This window comes from Strongylocentrotus purpuratus, unplaced genomic scaffold (genome assembly GCF_000002235.5).
Source record: "Strongylocentrotus purpuratus isolate Spur 01 unplaced genomic scaffold, Spur_5.0 spur5_scaffold_9, whole genome shotgun sequence".
Lineage (NCBI taxonomy): Eukaryota > Metazoa > Echinodermata > Echinoidea > Camarodonta > Strongylocentrotidae > Strongylocentrotus > Strongylocentrotus purpuratus.
Window position 1 is genome coordinate 18,223,917 of NW_022145615.1, and position 15,695 is coordinate 18,239,611.

General features: G+C 35.3%; 1 protein-coding gene across 1 annotated transcript; it reads left to right on the forward strand.

Moving 5' to 3' along the window:
• The first annotated feature begins 1,209 nt into the window (after nucleotides 1-1,209).
• LOC591111 lies at nucleotides 1,210-7,293 on the forward strand. The gene is made up of 3 exons (XM_030976359.1): nucleotides 1,210-1,496; nucleotides 6,306-6,529; nucleotides 7,079-7,293. Exons 1-3 carry the CDS (start codon nucleotides 1,210-1,212, stop codon nucleotides 7,291-7,293), a joined length of 726 nt encoding a protein of 241 aa, XP_030832219.1.
• Nucleotides 7,294-15,695: the final 8,402 nt, after the last annotated feature.

Consider the following 15,695-nt stretch of genomic DNA (forward strand, 5'->3'; position numbering starts at 1 on the left):
ACATATTATGTACGACCATGGAAAACATATTGTGAACTTTGTTACCTTGCACACAACGCGGAAGTAGTGTGTATTTGTAATTTATACGGTTTTCAATTGCAATTTTTTCTTAAAGAGAAACTAGCTAGGCACTTCCTTCCTGTCCCTTTTTAATAGAAATGTTATCATGATGTTTTACGGGTAAATCCTTTGTAGGGCGAAGAGCTCAAGATTTACAAACACTTTTGTAGAATTACTGGGTGAGAGGAAAGAGGGCAAACGTTTAAAGAGAAAGTATTGACAAGTCCCTCCCCGCTTGGGTATAATGTGTACAATTTGTCACACGAATGTATTGCAGTATTGCAGACTTGAGGCTTGAGGATGAAGGGAGAGTGTGTGTGTGGGGGGGGGGGGGGGAGGAGCTTGTATATATAACACACTCCCATGACTACTCAATATTGCCTCATATGGTGATATAATATGTAAGATTGTAAGATTTTATTGACTCTATCGACCCCCTCTCGGGGTATGAGAGTACAAACATATTTACAACATAGTATCAATATAACAATAGTATAACAATGATAAACATGTGATAACATGAAAATTGATAAACATAATAAGATAATATAAACAAAGACAAACATGTGATAATATAAAGCCTAATATAGCCTAGCGCAATCTTGCGGGTAAAAAGGCGTTTATTTCTTTACAATATGGCAGCCTCTAGACATCGAAAAATTCGAGCGAGAAATCCTGCACGCTTTTAAAATATAACTTCCATAGTTCCATTTAATTGGTTTAAGGTTTGAAAGTTGAACTCAATATTGTGTGAAAGTTATAACAAAAAGGATAATCTTTATTTTATATTTGTTATTAATTTTATTATTTATTTATATTTCACGGGGGCGATTTTTAATTTTGCAATCGCCCCCGTGAGCACTCTGACAGAGGCGATTGTGTGGCTCACGGGGGCGAATCGCCCATCACCCCCGTGTATTTTGAGCGCTGTTAGAAAGTCATATTGTTGTCGAAAAGGTTTGTCATTTCACGCAATGACTGCGCTGATATTTTGTGATTGCTGAAAAGCTGAGTTTGAGACATCATAGAGCGAGGGAAAGTGGTTCAAATATATTTTAACCTCGGACTGGCTAAAATCTGTAAAGTGATTGTGTTGATATTTTGCAATTACTGAGAAACTATTAATCTGTGAGAAATCAAGAGGGGGAAATGGCTAGTAATAGCCCCGATATACATGATATAGAGGTTCTCGGGACCTTCTCTATCGATGAGAAGGGAAATTACCAGAACGATTCCAGTCAACGTCGCTTTCTCGTCGAAACCGTCAATGACCATCTACAATTCGACCTGCGTGACGGGATCGACGATTACATCGCTCAGAATCAACGCAAAGTTAGGTACGCATCCTTATCGTCAGTTCAAGATTGGATCCATGATAACATGCAAGAGTTGACTGAGCGGAAGATTCTAGAAACAGAACGAGGAGGAACTAGAAAGTAAGTTAGAAACATGAATGTTTAATGTTGTATCCGGACACCTACCCCCTAAACAACCACCCGGATAACCACCACTAGGATAACAACCCTCTAGGAAAACTACCCCCTACGGCAACCACCCTCTAGGACGACTGCCCCCATAGGACAACCACCCTCTGGGACAACTACCCCCGGACAACTAATACCGGGGGTAGTTGTGATAGAGGGTTGTTGTCCTACACTCTAAGAAAAAAGGGTGCAAAATAAGAGTTTGCACCCTTTACATAAAAATGAACCCTATTAAAGGAAAAGGGGTTCAAAAAAGGGTGCAATATAAGATTTTGCACCCTTCCCACAAAAATGAACCCTAACAACCCTTAAAGGTGCAAAATAAATGTTTGCATATCGCATGCATATTCATGATTACTTTCCACGTATTCACATAAAAATACATTTATCATATGATTTGTTAAGCAAATTATGACAATGCACATCAATTATGTGATTTTTATTTTCCTTAGGCAATCATTAACCAATAGATTATTTTGTCTGATCATGTTACAATTACATTCACGTTTTAGCAATATATATATTGATTATATTTTTACTAACCAAGAAACATCATGCATGTTTAATATGTATATGTGTACGAGCAAATATCACGAGTATTCCTCGATGATGGGTGCAGGATCGCACCTTTTAAAGGGTGCAGGATTGAACCCCTTAAGGTGCTGCTATTGCATCGGTTTGCACCCCTAAAGGAGCAGGATTGAACCATTAAGAGTACTAACATGTCTCCTAAAAGGTGCATTCTGGCACCCTCCTAAAGGGTGCAGGATTTAACCCCTAAAGGTGCTGCTATTGTTGCCTCGGTTTGCACCCCTAAAGATGCAGGATTGAACCATAAAGGGTACTAACATTTCCCCCAAAAGGTTCAATCTGGCACCCTTTTGAAGGGTGCAGGATTGCACCTTTAAAAAGGGTGCAGGATTTAACCCTAAAGGTGCTGCTATTGTTGCATCGGTTTGAACCCCTAAAGGTGCATAGTTGCACCATTTTTTCTTAGTGTGTAGGGGGTAGTTGCCTGGGGGTATTTGTCCAGGGGATAATCGTCCTAGGAGTGGTTGTTCTAGGGGCTAGTTAGCTGGGGGTAATAGTCCTAGAGGATAATTGTCCCTTGGGAAAGTCGTCTTAGAGGGTGGTTGCCCTATATGGGGTAGTTGTGCTAGAACCGTCCAGTGTACACTGTAAAAAATAATTTGTTCATTGGTAATTTTTACGTATTTTTTCCATGTAGAATTTACTTGAAAACATTAGTTTTGCCACTTACGCACTAAATTTAAGTCTTGCTAACTCAAACTTTCAATTTAGTAGAACATACGTGGAATATTTAAGTAAAATCAAATACATAAAAACTTTAAGTAATTTCAGCTTGTATTAATTTAGTAATTTTAACTCAAAATCAGAAATTATACGTATTACTCAAACAATTTATGTTGATTATTCTTATCTTTTTAAAGTAAGGACCGATGCAGTGCGTAATAGAAATATTTACATAATTTATGAATATTCATTAAGACCAAATTAAACTCTTTTTTAAATAAAACAATTCTTTTTTGTGGTTGAATGAAAATTTAAGGACTTTAAAACATTTAATAATTCATTTAACATGGCTAAGCAAAGACAAGACAATTTTTAATTGTTACCCAGTTCAAAACAAATCAAAACTTGATATTTCAGGAAATTGTCAACCAATTTTCCTTTTAAGATGCTACGATCAAGTATATATAAAATTTGGAGCCATTCAATATGTGTCGAATTGAAGCGTATGTAAATCTTACATAGAAGTAGTGTTAGTGATTAGTGATTAATCTTAAATAGAAGTAGTGAATGATTAGTGGATGTTACTTGTTAGATTAGATGGGTACCAAATCGTGCAATATGTAATCCTATCATAGCTTTTTTTTTAATTATCTAAAATGATTACAATACTTAAATTATTTACGTTAATGTAACTCGATTTACTGAGTAGAAATTTATTCAGCAAAATAAGTAAATTCTACTTAAGATGCCGTAGGTAATATTTACTTAATAAAAATAAGACAATTCTTTTCCTCAATTTTATTGAGTTATTTCGATTATTATTTTTTTACAGTGTATGTATATTTTCCTCGAATTTTAGAAATGGGGGGGGGGGGGGCGAGGGACAATAGGTACAGGGGGCACAAACACCAGGCCAAATAAACTGCCTTACTTTTAACGAACACAAAGTAAAAAAACGTGTCTGACTAGATCTTTTATAATAAGTTAATTTATATATTTCCACACATTTCCACACAATTTTATATCTGTATCATCAAATGATGAAAGAGAAAGAAATATTAATGTTTTGCTTTAAGCTGAAGAGAGAGAGTGTGGGGGCAAAATTCCAGTTAATACCAGTTGAAACCGGTAAGGAATCCTAACTGGTATCTACTGGTCTCAACTGATACTAGTTAAAACCAGTAGAAATACCAGTTTGAAGTCGGACAAATAAAATACCAGTTGTTACTGGGACCAGTAGATTACTGGCTGCCAGAGCGCAAATTTTATATAGGTTGGTTCTGTTCTGGGGTGAAGTTTCGCATAAATGAAATATATTTTAGTATCTTTAAATAAATAAGTTACAAATACATATATAAATATATCGCATTTGTTACTGAAACAGAGACAGGGCCTCGCCCTAAGTGGGCTCCACCCACATGGATGTCAATTTATTGTTATGAATTATATCGTTGGTGAAATAGCACCTGACGTCATTAACAAAATATTGCATTTTATGTTTACCAATGATGGCGGGGTAAAACTCATTGTAATAACTGAATTGTCATTGTTATGAATAATATCGTTGGTGAAAAAGTACCTGACGTCATTAACAAAATATTGCATTTTATGTTTACCAATGTTGGTCGGGTAAAATCCATCGCAATAACTGAGTAATCACTAGCCACACGTTGCTGAGATTGAGCATCCATGCGTGGTATTTTATAATTAAAATGTTGTGTTGAGTATTGTTGACATAATATGTGGGTGATGGTTGTCGCAATGATCTGGGAGTGGTTTTGTTAAAATTGCCAAATATCGGATGCTAGGTCAAGGCGGAAGAAATCATTAATTAATGTCTTTCATTAATATTTTGCATTACTTCAGGCAACCATTACATGTTTTAAATGTTGAATGGCTTGATGTAGATGATATGTTTCGTTCACATTCTGCACTAGCGTTATCGCGAACATGACGACACTTCTGCAATGTCTCCGTAATTTGTATAGGCTTTCAATCGCGTAATGAGGGGGGGGGGGGGGTGGAACAAAATCCGCATGACCGCTAAGTGGCATACTAATGGACAATTGCTTTTTTAGAGGGGGAATGCAGATATTGACGATAACGGTCTAGATGTGGGCCTACAAAACTACGTTTTAGCTATGGCGTACTATTTTTGTTATGTTGATTATTTATGAGGCTATAGTACGTTGCGTCTACACTCTAAAAAAAAGATACCCAATATTGGGTAAAATTTTACACTTTACGAGGGTAAAAAGGGAACATGCATGTTTGTTGGGTAAAATTTGACACAGGGGTGGTTGGGTAAAAATTTACCCAGCAAATGTTTAATGTTTTACCCAACTGATGTGCAATATATTTGACCCAATGTAAAAGGTAAAATGTTACCCAACGACAACCATGTTCCCTTTTTGACACAACATTGGGTAATTTTTACCCAACTCATCCCGGGTACTCGTTTACTTTGTTCTTGTGTAATTTTTTACCCCAAAGTTGGGTAAAATTTTAACCCAACCTTATTGTATGATTTTTTATTTTTACACAGATTTGGATAAAAAAGAAAATTTGTCCGAGGAGTTGGCTGGAAAAGTACATGCTATATGTAATGTAGTGTATAAGTAGCAGACCTCTCTCTCTCTCTCTTGGCTAGACAGTCTTTCGCTTAGGAATTTCATGTCCATATTGAGAAATTTTACACGCATTCATGCAAATAAATGCTGCGGAAAGACACAAGTGCATGATCGTAGTCTATTTCGAACAAAGTCGTCCATCCTCTGTCGATCTTGAACACGATTAATTCAATGAACAGCTAATTCGGAACGACCGACCACGCTAGCGCTTCAATCATAGTTTTTAACATCAGTTGTGTCATAATACCAACGTTTAGGTGTCAAAACTTGTGTTTACCCAACGCGTGGTTCAAATATTAATCTGCATCGTTACTTTCTTACCCCGGAAATGCGCGCAGTCGAATTTTGATATGACACTATGGCAAGTGTAATGACATTTCGAAGGGACTTGGTGTTTGGCACAAGGTTGGGTAATACTTTACCCAACTTTGTTAAACAGCGATTTTGCACTCTATTTTTAGAGTATAGGGTCTCCTATCATTATGGATAGCATACTATCATAGGTTGTCTAAACAGAAAAGACCATCCTGGGTAATCAATGTCGAAGAAATAAGATTTTAGTAAATTTTGGCATTGGAACAGATGGGATGGATAGTTGTCCGTCACTGCGGCACTAGCTGCTACACTGCCGATTGCGCCAAGTTGTAATTCCCTAACGTATAGTGATTACAAATTTTCTAAAATTGATAATTTTCTTATGGTTTGTTCAATTTCGTTCATACTTACACCAATTCGCCTCTATAATTTATTTGCTTTCTTTGAGAGCAATTTCCTATCAAGTACCAACACCTTGAACTAGTTTTTAAAATATCCTTTTCAAGGTTCCTTTTCTATTCATTTGGACAGTCTTATTACTTTCTCTTTCTGTTTAATTTAGACTTAACGTTGACTTCGTCGGGAGTACAGAAGTATTCAGTCTTCTCCTTCGGGCATGTGAATGCATCGATCGTTTGGAGATCCTTGTTAGACGCTGTAATGGAACTTACTACATCGAATCAAGCCCTCGCAAATACCAACGGTCGAGCGCAACGACGCCAGCACGATACGAGCTAAGTGAGATGAAATACGCTGGGAGGAAGTTTGCAACGAGTATCACAAGCAGTAAGCCAATGATTAATGCTCTCAATCAATTTTGCTCTTTATAGTTCATGTATTTATGTCTGAAGCGGACTAAGAAGTACCAAGTTCCATTTGCGGTGGCATATGTCAGAAATTGATAAACAGAGGAAAAGAACTTGAGAGGAAGAGAACAGACCATAGACTGCCTCAGGTAACCCATAGTGCCAAAGGAAAGACTGCCCTTTTAGAAATAGATTTTTTAGGCTACGTCCTTTTTATCAAATCCTGATTTAAATTGTAATAGAATACAGAAAGGAGGTAATAGAGAATGATTTAGAGAAAGAAATAGGGAGAGAAAATTCGCAGTTATAGTGAGGTAGTGGATATAATATTGTATTAGATTAATAGTGCTATAAGTACAGTGACTTAAAAGTGTTTATTAATTTAATGAAAGTGTACAGTCTGAAAAAGAGGAGTATCTAAGCTTTCCAAATATGTGTCATTTATCAATTATAATTGTGATTAAGTTATGATAAAACATCGATAATTCTCGGTTTCTTCTGGGACGCACTGTATATTTTCCTTCCTCAGCTGATGAGGGAGGAGTGCCTACCGCTGACGAACCAGTAAACGCTAATGCAACGTACGTAGTCGTGATGAAGAGACAGCTTGGTGATCACAGTTTTATTCTCAGTACCGACGTTCAGGCAGAACGTATAGACTCGATTCAGACACCACCAGGAAACTATGTGTGCATCAGAAGTAGGAAGGCCCATCTGGTTGGCAATACCAACTTCAAAAAGTGAGTTTCCGTTAATCAATTGCATAATGATAATGGCCAATCTAGATCAGCATTGCATGCACATAGTGTTAACAAGGCTGACTATCAAGCCATTAGAACCGTTATTTCAAATTTGCCATTAATCGCACCCCTTTGTGTTACAGGACATTTGGATTTTCTTTCGCTACTTCTTCGACGGTAGTTTTTTTCTTCTTCCAACAGATACAAGACGTTGGAGTGGTGGTCTCAGGCCTACATAGCAGGCATCCCTGAGGTGTTATGCGGTATGAGAGATGACAGGAGGCATGAAATCACCTCGGTGAAAACGTTTGAGGTCAAGCAGCTTCCAGAAATGTCAGATGTAAGTTCTTTAATCATCATACAGTAGAAAGTGTAAATTATTATTTTAATGTATAGTACTTCAGTCATTTACACACAAAATACGAAATAACGGTGATTCATTTTTTAAACGAAAGACTCCCTTCTATATATTTTGTTTAGTTTAACAGCCCATCTACGAAAACTCTTACTCTCCTTGATTTTCTCATTATGTGACGTTGTTTAAAAAGTCCTGTTATACATTTTTTCACTTTCATTGTATTTAGGGCTTCTGGAACCCGAAGATATGCATTAAGAATTTTAGAGCTGTTCTCTCGGATATCAAGACTCGTATTCAAGATGATAACCCAAGGTAGGTTCGCTTGAATTTATCTGTTTTCTTACCATGTTCCTAATATCTTGAATGGGAAATCCTATGGTGGCCCAGAATGGACATCGCGAATAGTTAACGACGACATTTGCGGTTTCACGATTCGCGATGTCCCTTCTGGCCCACCATACAATCCAGCCTTAATAGTAAACTGCTACTAAAGAGAGCAGAAAAATCAGAAAAGCAGATGTGTAAAAGTTAACGTATGATGATACGATATCCATGATATATTATGAGTAGTGCCCCAAAGGAGAAGGCACTAAGGACAAAAAAAGAAAACAAAATTGTATTAATTTTGTGTACACGACTAAGTCTCAATCCACTTCCCGCCAATTTGAGATTCGCATAGACATAGTGCTCTCATAATTTATTTCAAACGCTCATAGCTTTTTTAAATATTATTGATCCGATTTATTATAAACTTTCGCCATTCTGTTTTTCTTGGCTTTTCTGCTTTTATATAAATACAATTATTACTAGGGTTGGATTGTCCTTTTATCAATTTGGTTTGATTAGAAAAGTCTCTCATCAATGCACAATGCCTTTATCACTAAAAATGTCTAGAAGGATTTCTTCTAATAATAATAATTTTCTTTTTTCTCGTCCCCCTACCCCTCTTCTTCTTCTCTTTTCCTTCTCCCTCTCCTTCTTATTGCTCTTTTTCTTCCTCTCTTCCTCCTCCTCTCCCCCTCTTCTCTCCTTCTTTTTATTCTTCTTCCTATCGTTTTTTCCTCCTTCTTCTTCCTCCTTCTCCTCCTCCTCCTCCTCCTCCTTCTCCTCCCCTTCTCACTCTCTTTGATCCAATCCAGAGTCGTTTACCGTCTAGAGTTACCTGAGGTAAGGCTGGGACCAGGCATCAAAGACAGACTTCAGGAAAGAAAGTTCATCTTTCATCCACCAACGGAGGAAGATTCTGTTATCCTCACTGACCAATATCGCCTTGATGTCTTGAACATTCAGGAAAATAATTGAGAGGAGATGTCATTAGGGGATGGGGTAGAATTTTATGTTAACTGGTGCGATTGTATACCTGTACTACACCCTCGCGTAAAAAATTAAAAATATTCATACCTTGGCCTAGTTAAGTTTGTCAGACAATATCCAAGATAAGCCATATATAAAAGCCCATAAAGATAGCTGCTCAATTTGTAATATTTGGTTCTAGTAATGCCGATGAATAATTTCTCGTAGAATATACGACAAGGTAAACTTACCTAGGTGCGTTTTAGTAGCGGCCTGTTATTGTATTGGAGAGGGCGCTGTTGTGAGGCAAGTTAATGGGCAATCCAACCCAATAATCCAAAAGTTCATGAATGTTGGAAATTTGCGTATCACAAATGGACATTTTTTTCATTGGATTGTGACGTAGTGACGGATAACTGTTTGTCGAGTATAAAAGTAACACTTATTAATTTTTTTTTCTTCTAAGTGCCTTCATATTTCAGGCATTATACTGCCCCAAAGACAGAGCTTATCCACTTTTCATCCAGGTTCGATACTTCTTTGTATCCTGCTTGTTTAACGGTTGGTGATTTAAATGTCCCAGAAACATCAATGGCGAGTAACCTGGGAGTATGTATGGATCAAATTTACAACTTAGAGACCGTGTAATGTCTGTAAAAAGTTCAGATAACGAATTTTCTAAGTACTAAGAAACTGATCCACTCATGTGATTCTTCTGGGATCGATTTATGCAATTCTCTCCTTTTATTACTTTGCTGAGAAGGAGTAAACTGTAAATAGTGCAAAAACAGTGCTGAAAGACGCGCAAAGGGGGGGGGGGACCCTATTACACCCATGTTGTCACGCCTTCACTGGTTACCCATAGTAGATAAAATTATTTATAAAGTTATAATGTTGTGCCACAAAGTAATCTTTCACAAATACCCATCTTATCTTTTTTATATTATTACTCCATATGTACCTAGTAGAAATCTACGTTCCTCACGTAAAACTTTACTTTCTGTTCCGACCACTTGCACTCAAACATATGGCGATCGTGCCTTTTCAGTCGCAGCAGCTATCTTGTTTGAATGGGCTTCCTGACCGACTTTCGTAATGAGACGGTTCTGCTTGTGTTTTTCTCTGGGTTTGTTGGGAGCTTGTTCCACATAGTAGGTGCATTTGTCACAATGTTGGCTATTTTCACACATGTGTAGTTATTGCATTCATTATGTTATTATTACCTGGTTGAATTGTATATATAGTAACGACCCCGCGCGGCCGTGACGTAATGAGAGGCCTGACGTGATCATTAATTTGTTTCTTAAAATTACTTGAGGATTTGGATTCCTAAAATTTTCGTCTTCTCTAAGACTTTATTACAATCCTAATTTTCTTTGTAATTCTGCTTGACAATAGAACAGATTACCGTTAATCACTTCATGTATTGTAAATGAATGTAAATGAGGCATCGACTGCTATTTTCAAGCGCGTCATTCATAAAAGAGAATACAGTGCAAAGTCGATCTATACCGTATAACTGATTTGCATACGAGCGCTTCACATTTGAATCCATTATTGAGAATTATTGAGATGCTTACAAAATTATGTTAAACTTTCATTATTTCTCAGTATATATCGCATGAAATCGAATGGAAAAATTGTTTATGCAATGTAGTTTGTTAATATTTAGTGCAACTGATATTCCATTCCGAGTGTTGTATATATTTAATCGTAAAATAGAAGATTTTCTTTATTGCTCTGTTCTGAACTATGTTTAGCAGCAGATCTCTGCGGATGAGCGCACGGAATGCATGCACAGTGACACAGCGGTGTCTATCTTTGGTGAATTTTGGATGAGTTTATGTCTCAAAAATGCTTCAATTGATTTTGGGATTGTGCTCTGTGCATTTATACAAAAGACAAGGCTTTTGCAATTTGATGGTTTACATTTGGTTTTGAAGTTTATTGATGAGAAATAACGAATAAATCTATTACGGACTAAGCACGGTTAATTTATACGTTTTATACTTTATATCATAGATTATACTTATTAAGAAGTAAAATCATATTATCATGTTATATAACCTGATGCGGTGGTAATGATGTATTCACGGATTTGTTCTAATTTTAATTAGCATTGTTTTAGGGGAAGAAAGTTGAGTTGAGAAATTAGAGCTTTCTCAAAACTAGGTTGGGTTTCTCTTTAAACATTTCCTTTGACATATAACATTTGTCATGTGTGTATCCTAAATTGATGAATTACACAAGGGATATATATATATATATAAATATATATACTAAACTTTGCTAGTCCCCCCACATGTACTCAATCATCATAATTAGTACGTATCGTTCTTTATTGCATGTTTATGTTACTATTGTAGTATTCCGATTTTTTCCGCGTTGTTATTTTACCCGGCTGTTTTCATGACTTTTGTGGAAATAAATGAATTGAATTGAATATATTACACTCTCAATCAGTCTGTTTTCCAGTGCTATTTGATTATGATTTAATATGTACATCACATATCTATATTGCGTACATTCTGTTACGTAATTATTTGCTTGTTTAGTGCATTATGATGGGTATCATTTAGTAAATTAGGTTTATTTCATTTGTATCATGTTGAATGAAGAAAAACATCAAATTAAATTTGAAATTCAAACTTCAATTTCGAAATATAAAGTACACATGGCTAAAATTACACAAGTGGTATAGCACCACAAAATGAAGTACACACGACACATGGTATTTAGTGCATTAATGTGATATATCTTTATTAAAACTATATACCGAAAGTAGATGTGAAATTAGTTAATGCGTTACCATTTTATGCTCATTCATGTATATTCCGAAACCGGCTCAAATTCCCACTGCCTAAAATCGTACAATTTTTTTTTTCATGCTTGTTTATACCATTACACAGAAATACTAAAATTCAATTCAGTAAAGCATATTAAGTTTCAAATTCATCTTTTATAACCATTTTACTAAAGAAAAGATTTCAGAAGCCCTTTAGTTTTCGTTTCGTTGCTGTAAATAATACAAACTCAGCGGTTTTCTCGTTTAAGGCAATCTGGAGACACCAAACGTTGCCAAGATCATCTAATCAAATAAGCGTAAAAGTTTCCACAGGAAAACCATAATCATACTTTAAAAATAGTTGGTACACGTAATAAGTGAGCAAATCTCTTTCAAACAAGTGAGAATAATCCATTTTTGTCGCATATCACAAATCGTCTATTCATGTGCGATGTGTGTGGCAAATATAAGAACATGCAAGTTGAAATAAACTTTTAGTCCACCATAAAGTACACATGAATGGTTTTAACTGTACAAATAAAATAATTTCAACATATTAGCTGAAGATCCAAAAAGTTTCCTAATTAGATATGAAAAAGAATATTAACATCACACTTTAGTACAAGCAGAATACCACTTTTCGTGTCAGATACCATCTGTTATCGTTGATTTGTGATCATCAAGAATTTACCAAATATTCAACATGTTATTGGGATCTTATAATTGGCAGAACAATAAACTAACACATTCACTGAAATCAGATCGGTGTTAAAATGTCAGAGGTGACAGTGCAAATGTGGAGATGAAAGTGACTTGTCACACTTTCTCTGTCAACTTCATATGTGTTTCTTTGGTTTAGAATAGTCCATACCATAGGCAATATCACGTGACGGCATTACGATTCAGACACAAATTCTCATATTTGCAAGACAGTCCTATGAAATTTTAAAGATCTTGGCTAAAGTATCAACATTGAATTTTTAAAGCACTCATGATTGATGAGAAAACTGTGGTAAACCATTACAATAGTATAAGAAATGATGCAAATGATGCAAATGGAGAAAAAGAAACGTTAAGTGACTTAAAAGCACATGTTATACTTTATACTAAAATATTGCAACAGTGCTTTATTTAAACTTCAGCAAATATTTAATATTTTGTTGACAATCATATTGTTGTTGACACACAAAAAAGTACATTGTCTAAGTGTATGATAATAAATGTTTTAAATACATTAATCCTCATGTGAAGGGTAAAGATAAATCGATAATGAATTTTAAATCAGTGCTATTTCTTGCCATTAATGCCACCTATTCTATAAAAAGCCCTAGTAAAATTGTATAATAACAAAAGAAAACAATCACTACATTTTCTACAAAGCAGAGCTTTCAAAACGTGCTACTAAAATTTAACGAATATCCACAATTCCTTACACCTCAATCACACAATTGAGACCGACAGCGGTCCGAACATTACATTGAAGTATCTCGATTGGCCGGAATGAGCCGATTTGGAGTCGGCTTATCACACCGACACCAGACCGACTACAGACCGAACAAAACATTACATTTATTTACTGACAATATTGTTGACACTGAAGGAAATCTACAATCTTGTCAAGAGTTTCAAAAACTGGGTTTAGATCGATTTGAAATAAATAACATCTTAAAGAAAATTGTTGCAAAACTTCCTCCATCTTGTAAAGTGTTTTTAAAAAGAAATAACTATACTGACGCTGAACTGAATCTGGAATTTTAGATCAATGGAATAATTTATCCCTTTTTTGTGTTATAAATTTAAAAAAATGGTACACTAAGCTTTAAGACCTGCAAAAGCTATCCATGTTCTCGTACTGGGTGTTGTATATTTTCTTCTGCAGGGAAGGGTAGAGGGAGACTGAAATCCTTTTATTCCATAGATTCTAGGGCTTTAACTATTTTTCTTTTTTCACCTTCTTTTTGCTTTAATTTTCTTCCCCTCTCAGAACAAAGGTAGTCTCTATCTACATTACTATTTCATTTCTAAAAATCAAACAAACATAATGTGACTTTTTCAGATAATTGTTTATTTTATTAATTTGTTTTCATATTTTGGGTTTATAGTTTATATTGTATTTTTGTTTGTGAACAAAATTATTATGCGCGATAATTGTAATTCGTATTTTCTGTGTTGAGTGGAGGAAAAACAAAAACAAAAAGAACAATAAAATAAAAATGATCAGACAGACTCAATAAAATAGTTTATCGCCGGTTTAGGGTCGGCATGGAGTCAGTATGGAGTCAGTATGGCGAGACCGATACAATTAACGACGATAGAAAAACCAAAAATGATAATCCCGAATTTTTAAGAATAGATCTGTATGGAGGAACATTTTAAAGAGTCGGTCTAATATAGTCGGTTTGGCGGTGTGACCGAGCAACACGTTTACAGTTGAGAGAATACAAATGTAGCCAGCTTTACAACCCCTATTTGTCACATAAAAATCACATGATCCGTACTCTAAACCATTATTATTTTCAACAAAGATTATATGGAAAATAATATCGCTAGTGATATTCGTTTGTCTCGCAATGTGGTCAATAAGGAATCTAAAAGATCACGACGTTTCGTAATGAGTAATATATTTAGCATTAAAGATTATATGAGTTATACTTCATGAGATACTTTTGAAGTTACGATATTATATTGAATCACATTAAATTAAATTGATTGAAAAGGATATCTAATGAAAACCACATGACAATTATTTTTTCATTTCGACTGCAACTTTTAAGCAAGTAAATGTATATTAACATTTTATTCGTTATTTAAATCCTGAATTGAAAAGGATATCTACTAAAAACCACAAAGCAACTATTTAGTCATTTTAAAAGTAACTGTTAAGCAAGAAAAGGTACATTAACATTTTTTTAATGAAATTCTTGAGTGAAAAAAGTTATCTACTAAAAACCGCACGGCAGTTCGACTACTGAATTATATAATGTACAAGGAATATATATACATTACGCAAAGACATACGAAGTATAATATGATGCAATTTGATGTTAATCTCATGTCATTTTTACAAATCGATATCAAGTTCTATCTGCTCATTTCAAATGTATTTGTAAGCAACAAAATGTACATTAACATTTAATTTGATATCAAATCCTAAATTGTTTGTGACTGATTACAATGACAGATTTATTACATGATTCGAAATTTGATTTCCATGGGATATACAATAGGCTACTAAAGTTGATTTCCTAAGGTCAATGCGAACGTTTCGTTTCCATATAAATGAGGAAAGGTCATTTTTATATGCAACCACTGATTAATAGAACTTGCCGGAACACCTTAGAAATATAAAAACATTTGAAAAGCTCGGAATTAATTTGACAACATGTGTTAGATCTCACAATTCAGAACACAGTGTAACATTTCCACTCCTTCTGTATTCTGTTCCATAAAGCGCATAGAGACATGGCTATGTGTTATGCGCTCTACAAAAAACGTTTATTATTACTATTATTATTATCATATTTACTTTTCATTTATCCTCACTGTAGAGTGAACCTTCAACCCGCACACTTTGTAAAAAAGGGTTTATATATAACAGTCGAGAGTGGTTTCATTGACACTCATGCAAATCGAATTGAATAAAAGATCAACAGGCACGTACGCAGTGGGGGGGGGGGGGGGGGGGTTAGGGGTTGAACCCCCCTTTGGTATTTTTAATGTGTGTATTTTGGATGAACCCCCACCCCCTTTTTTTTAATTATTAATTATAAAAAATAAAAAAAAATATTATACCAATGGCTGACCTAAAAAAGTTTACCTCACCCCCCCACAACGGAGCAAAATGTCAAATTTTCAGACCCCCCCTCAAAAAGTGTCCTCTTATCCCCCCCCCCCCCGCTTATTCAGCGGCTGGCTGAGTCGTTGCGATTTTTTGGGGACCAAAAGAAAAATAAAAAAAAGTCCTCTGACA

Excerpts from the sequence above, each read along its gene's own strand:
- LOC591111 (XM_030976359.1), top strand. The coding sequence starts at position 1,210 with ATGGCTAGTAATAGCCCCGATATACATGATATAGAGGTTCTCGGGACC. Across the intron at positions 1,497-6,305 it reads GAACGAGGAGGAACTAGAAA|ACTTAACGTTGACTTCGTCG; the intron begins GTAAGTTAGAAA and ends TGTTTAATTTAG. Across the intron at positions 6,530-7,078 it reads TGCAACGAGTATCACAAGCA|CTGATGAGGGAGGAGTGCCT; the intron begins GTAAGCCAATGA and ends TTCCTTCCTCAG.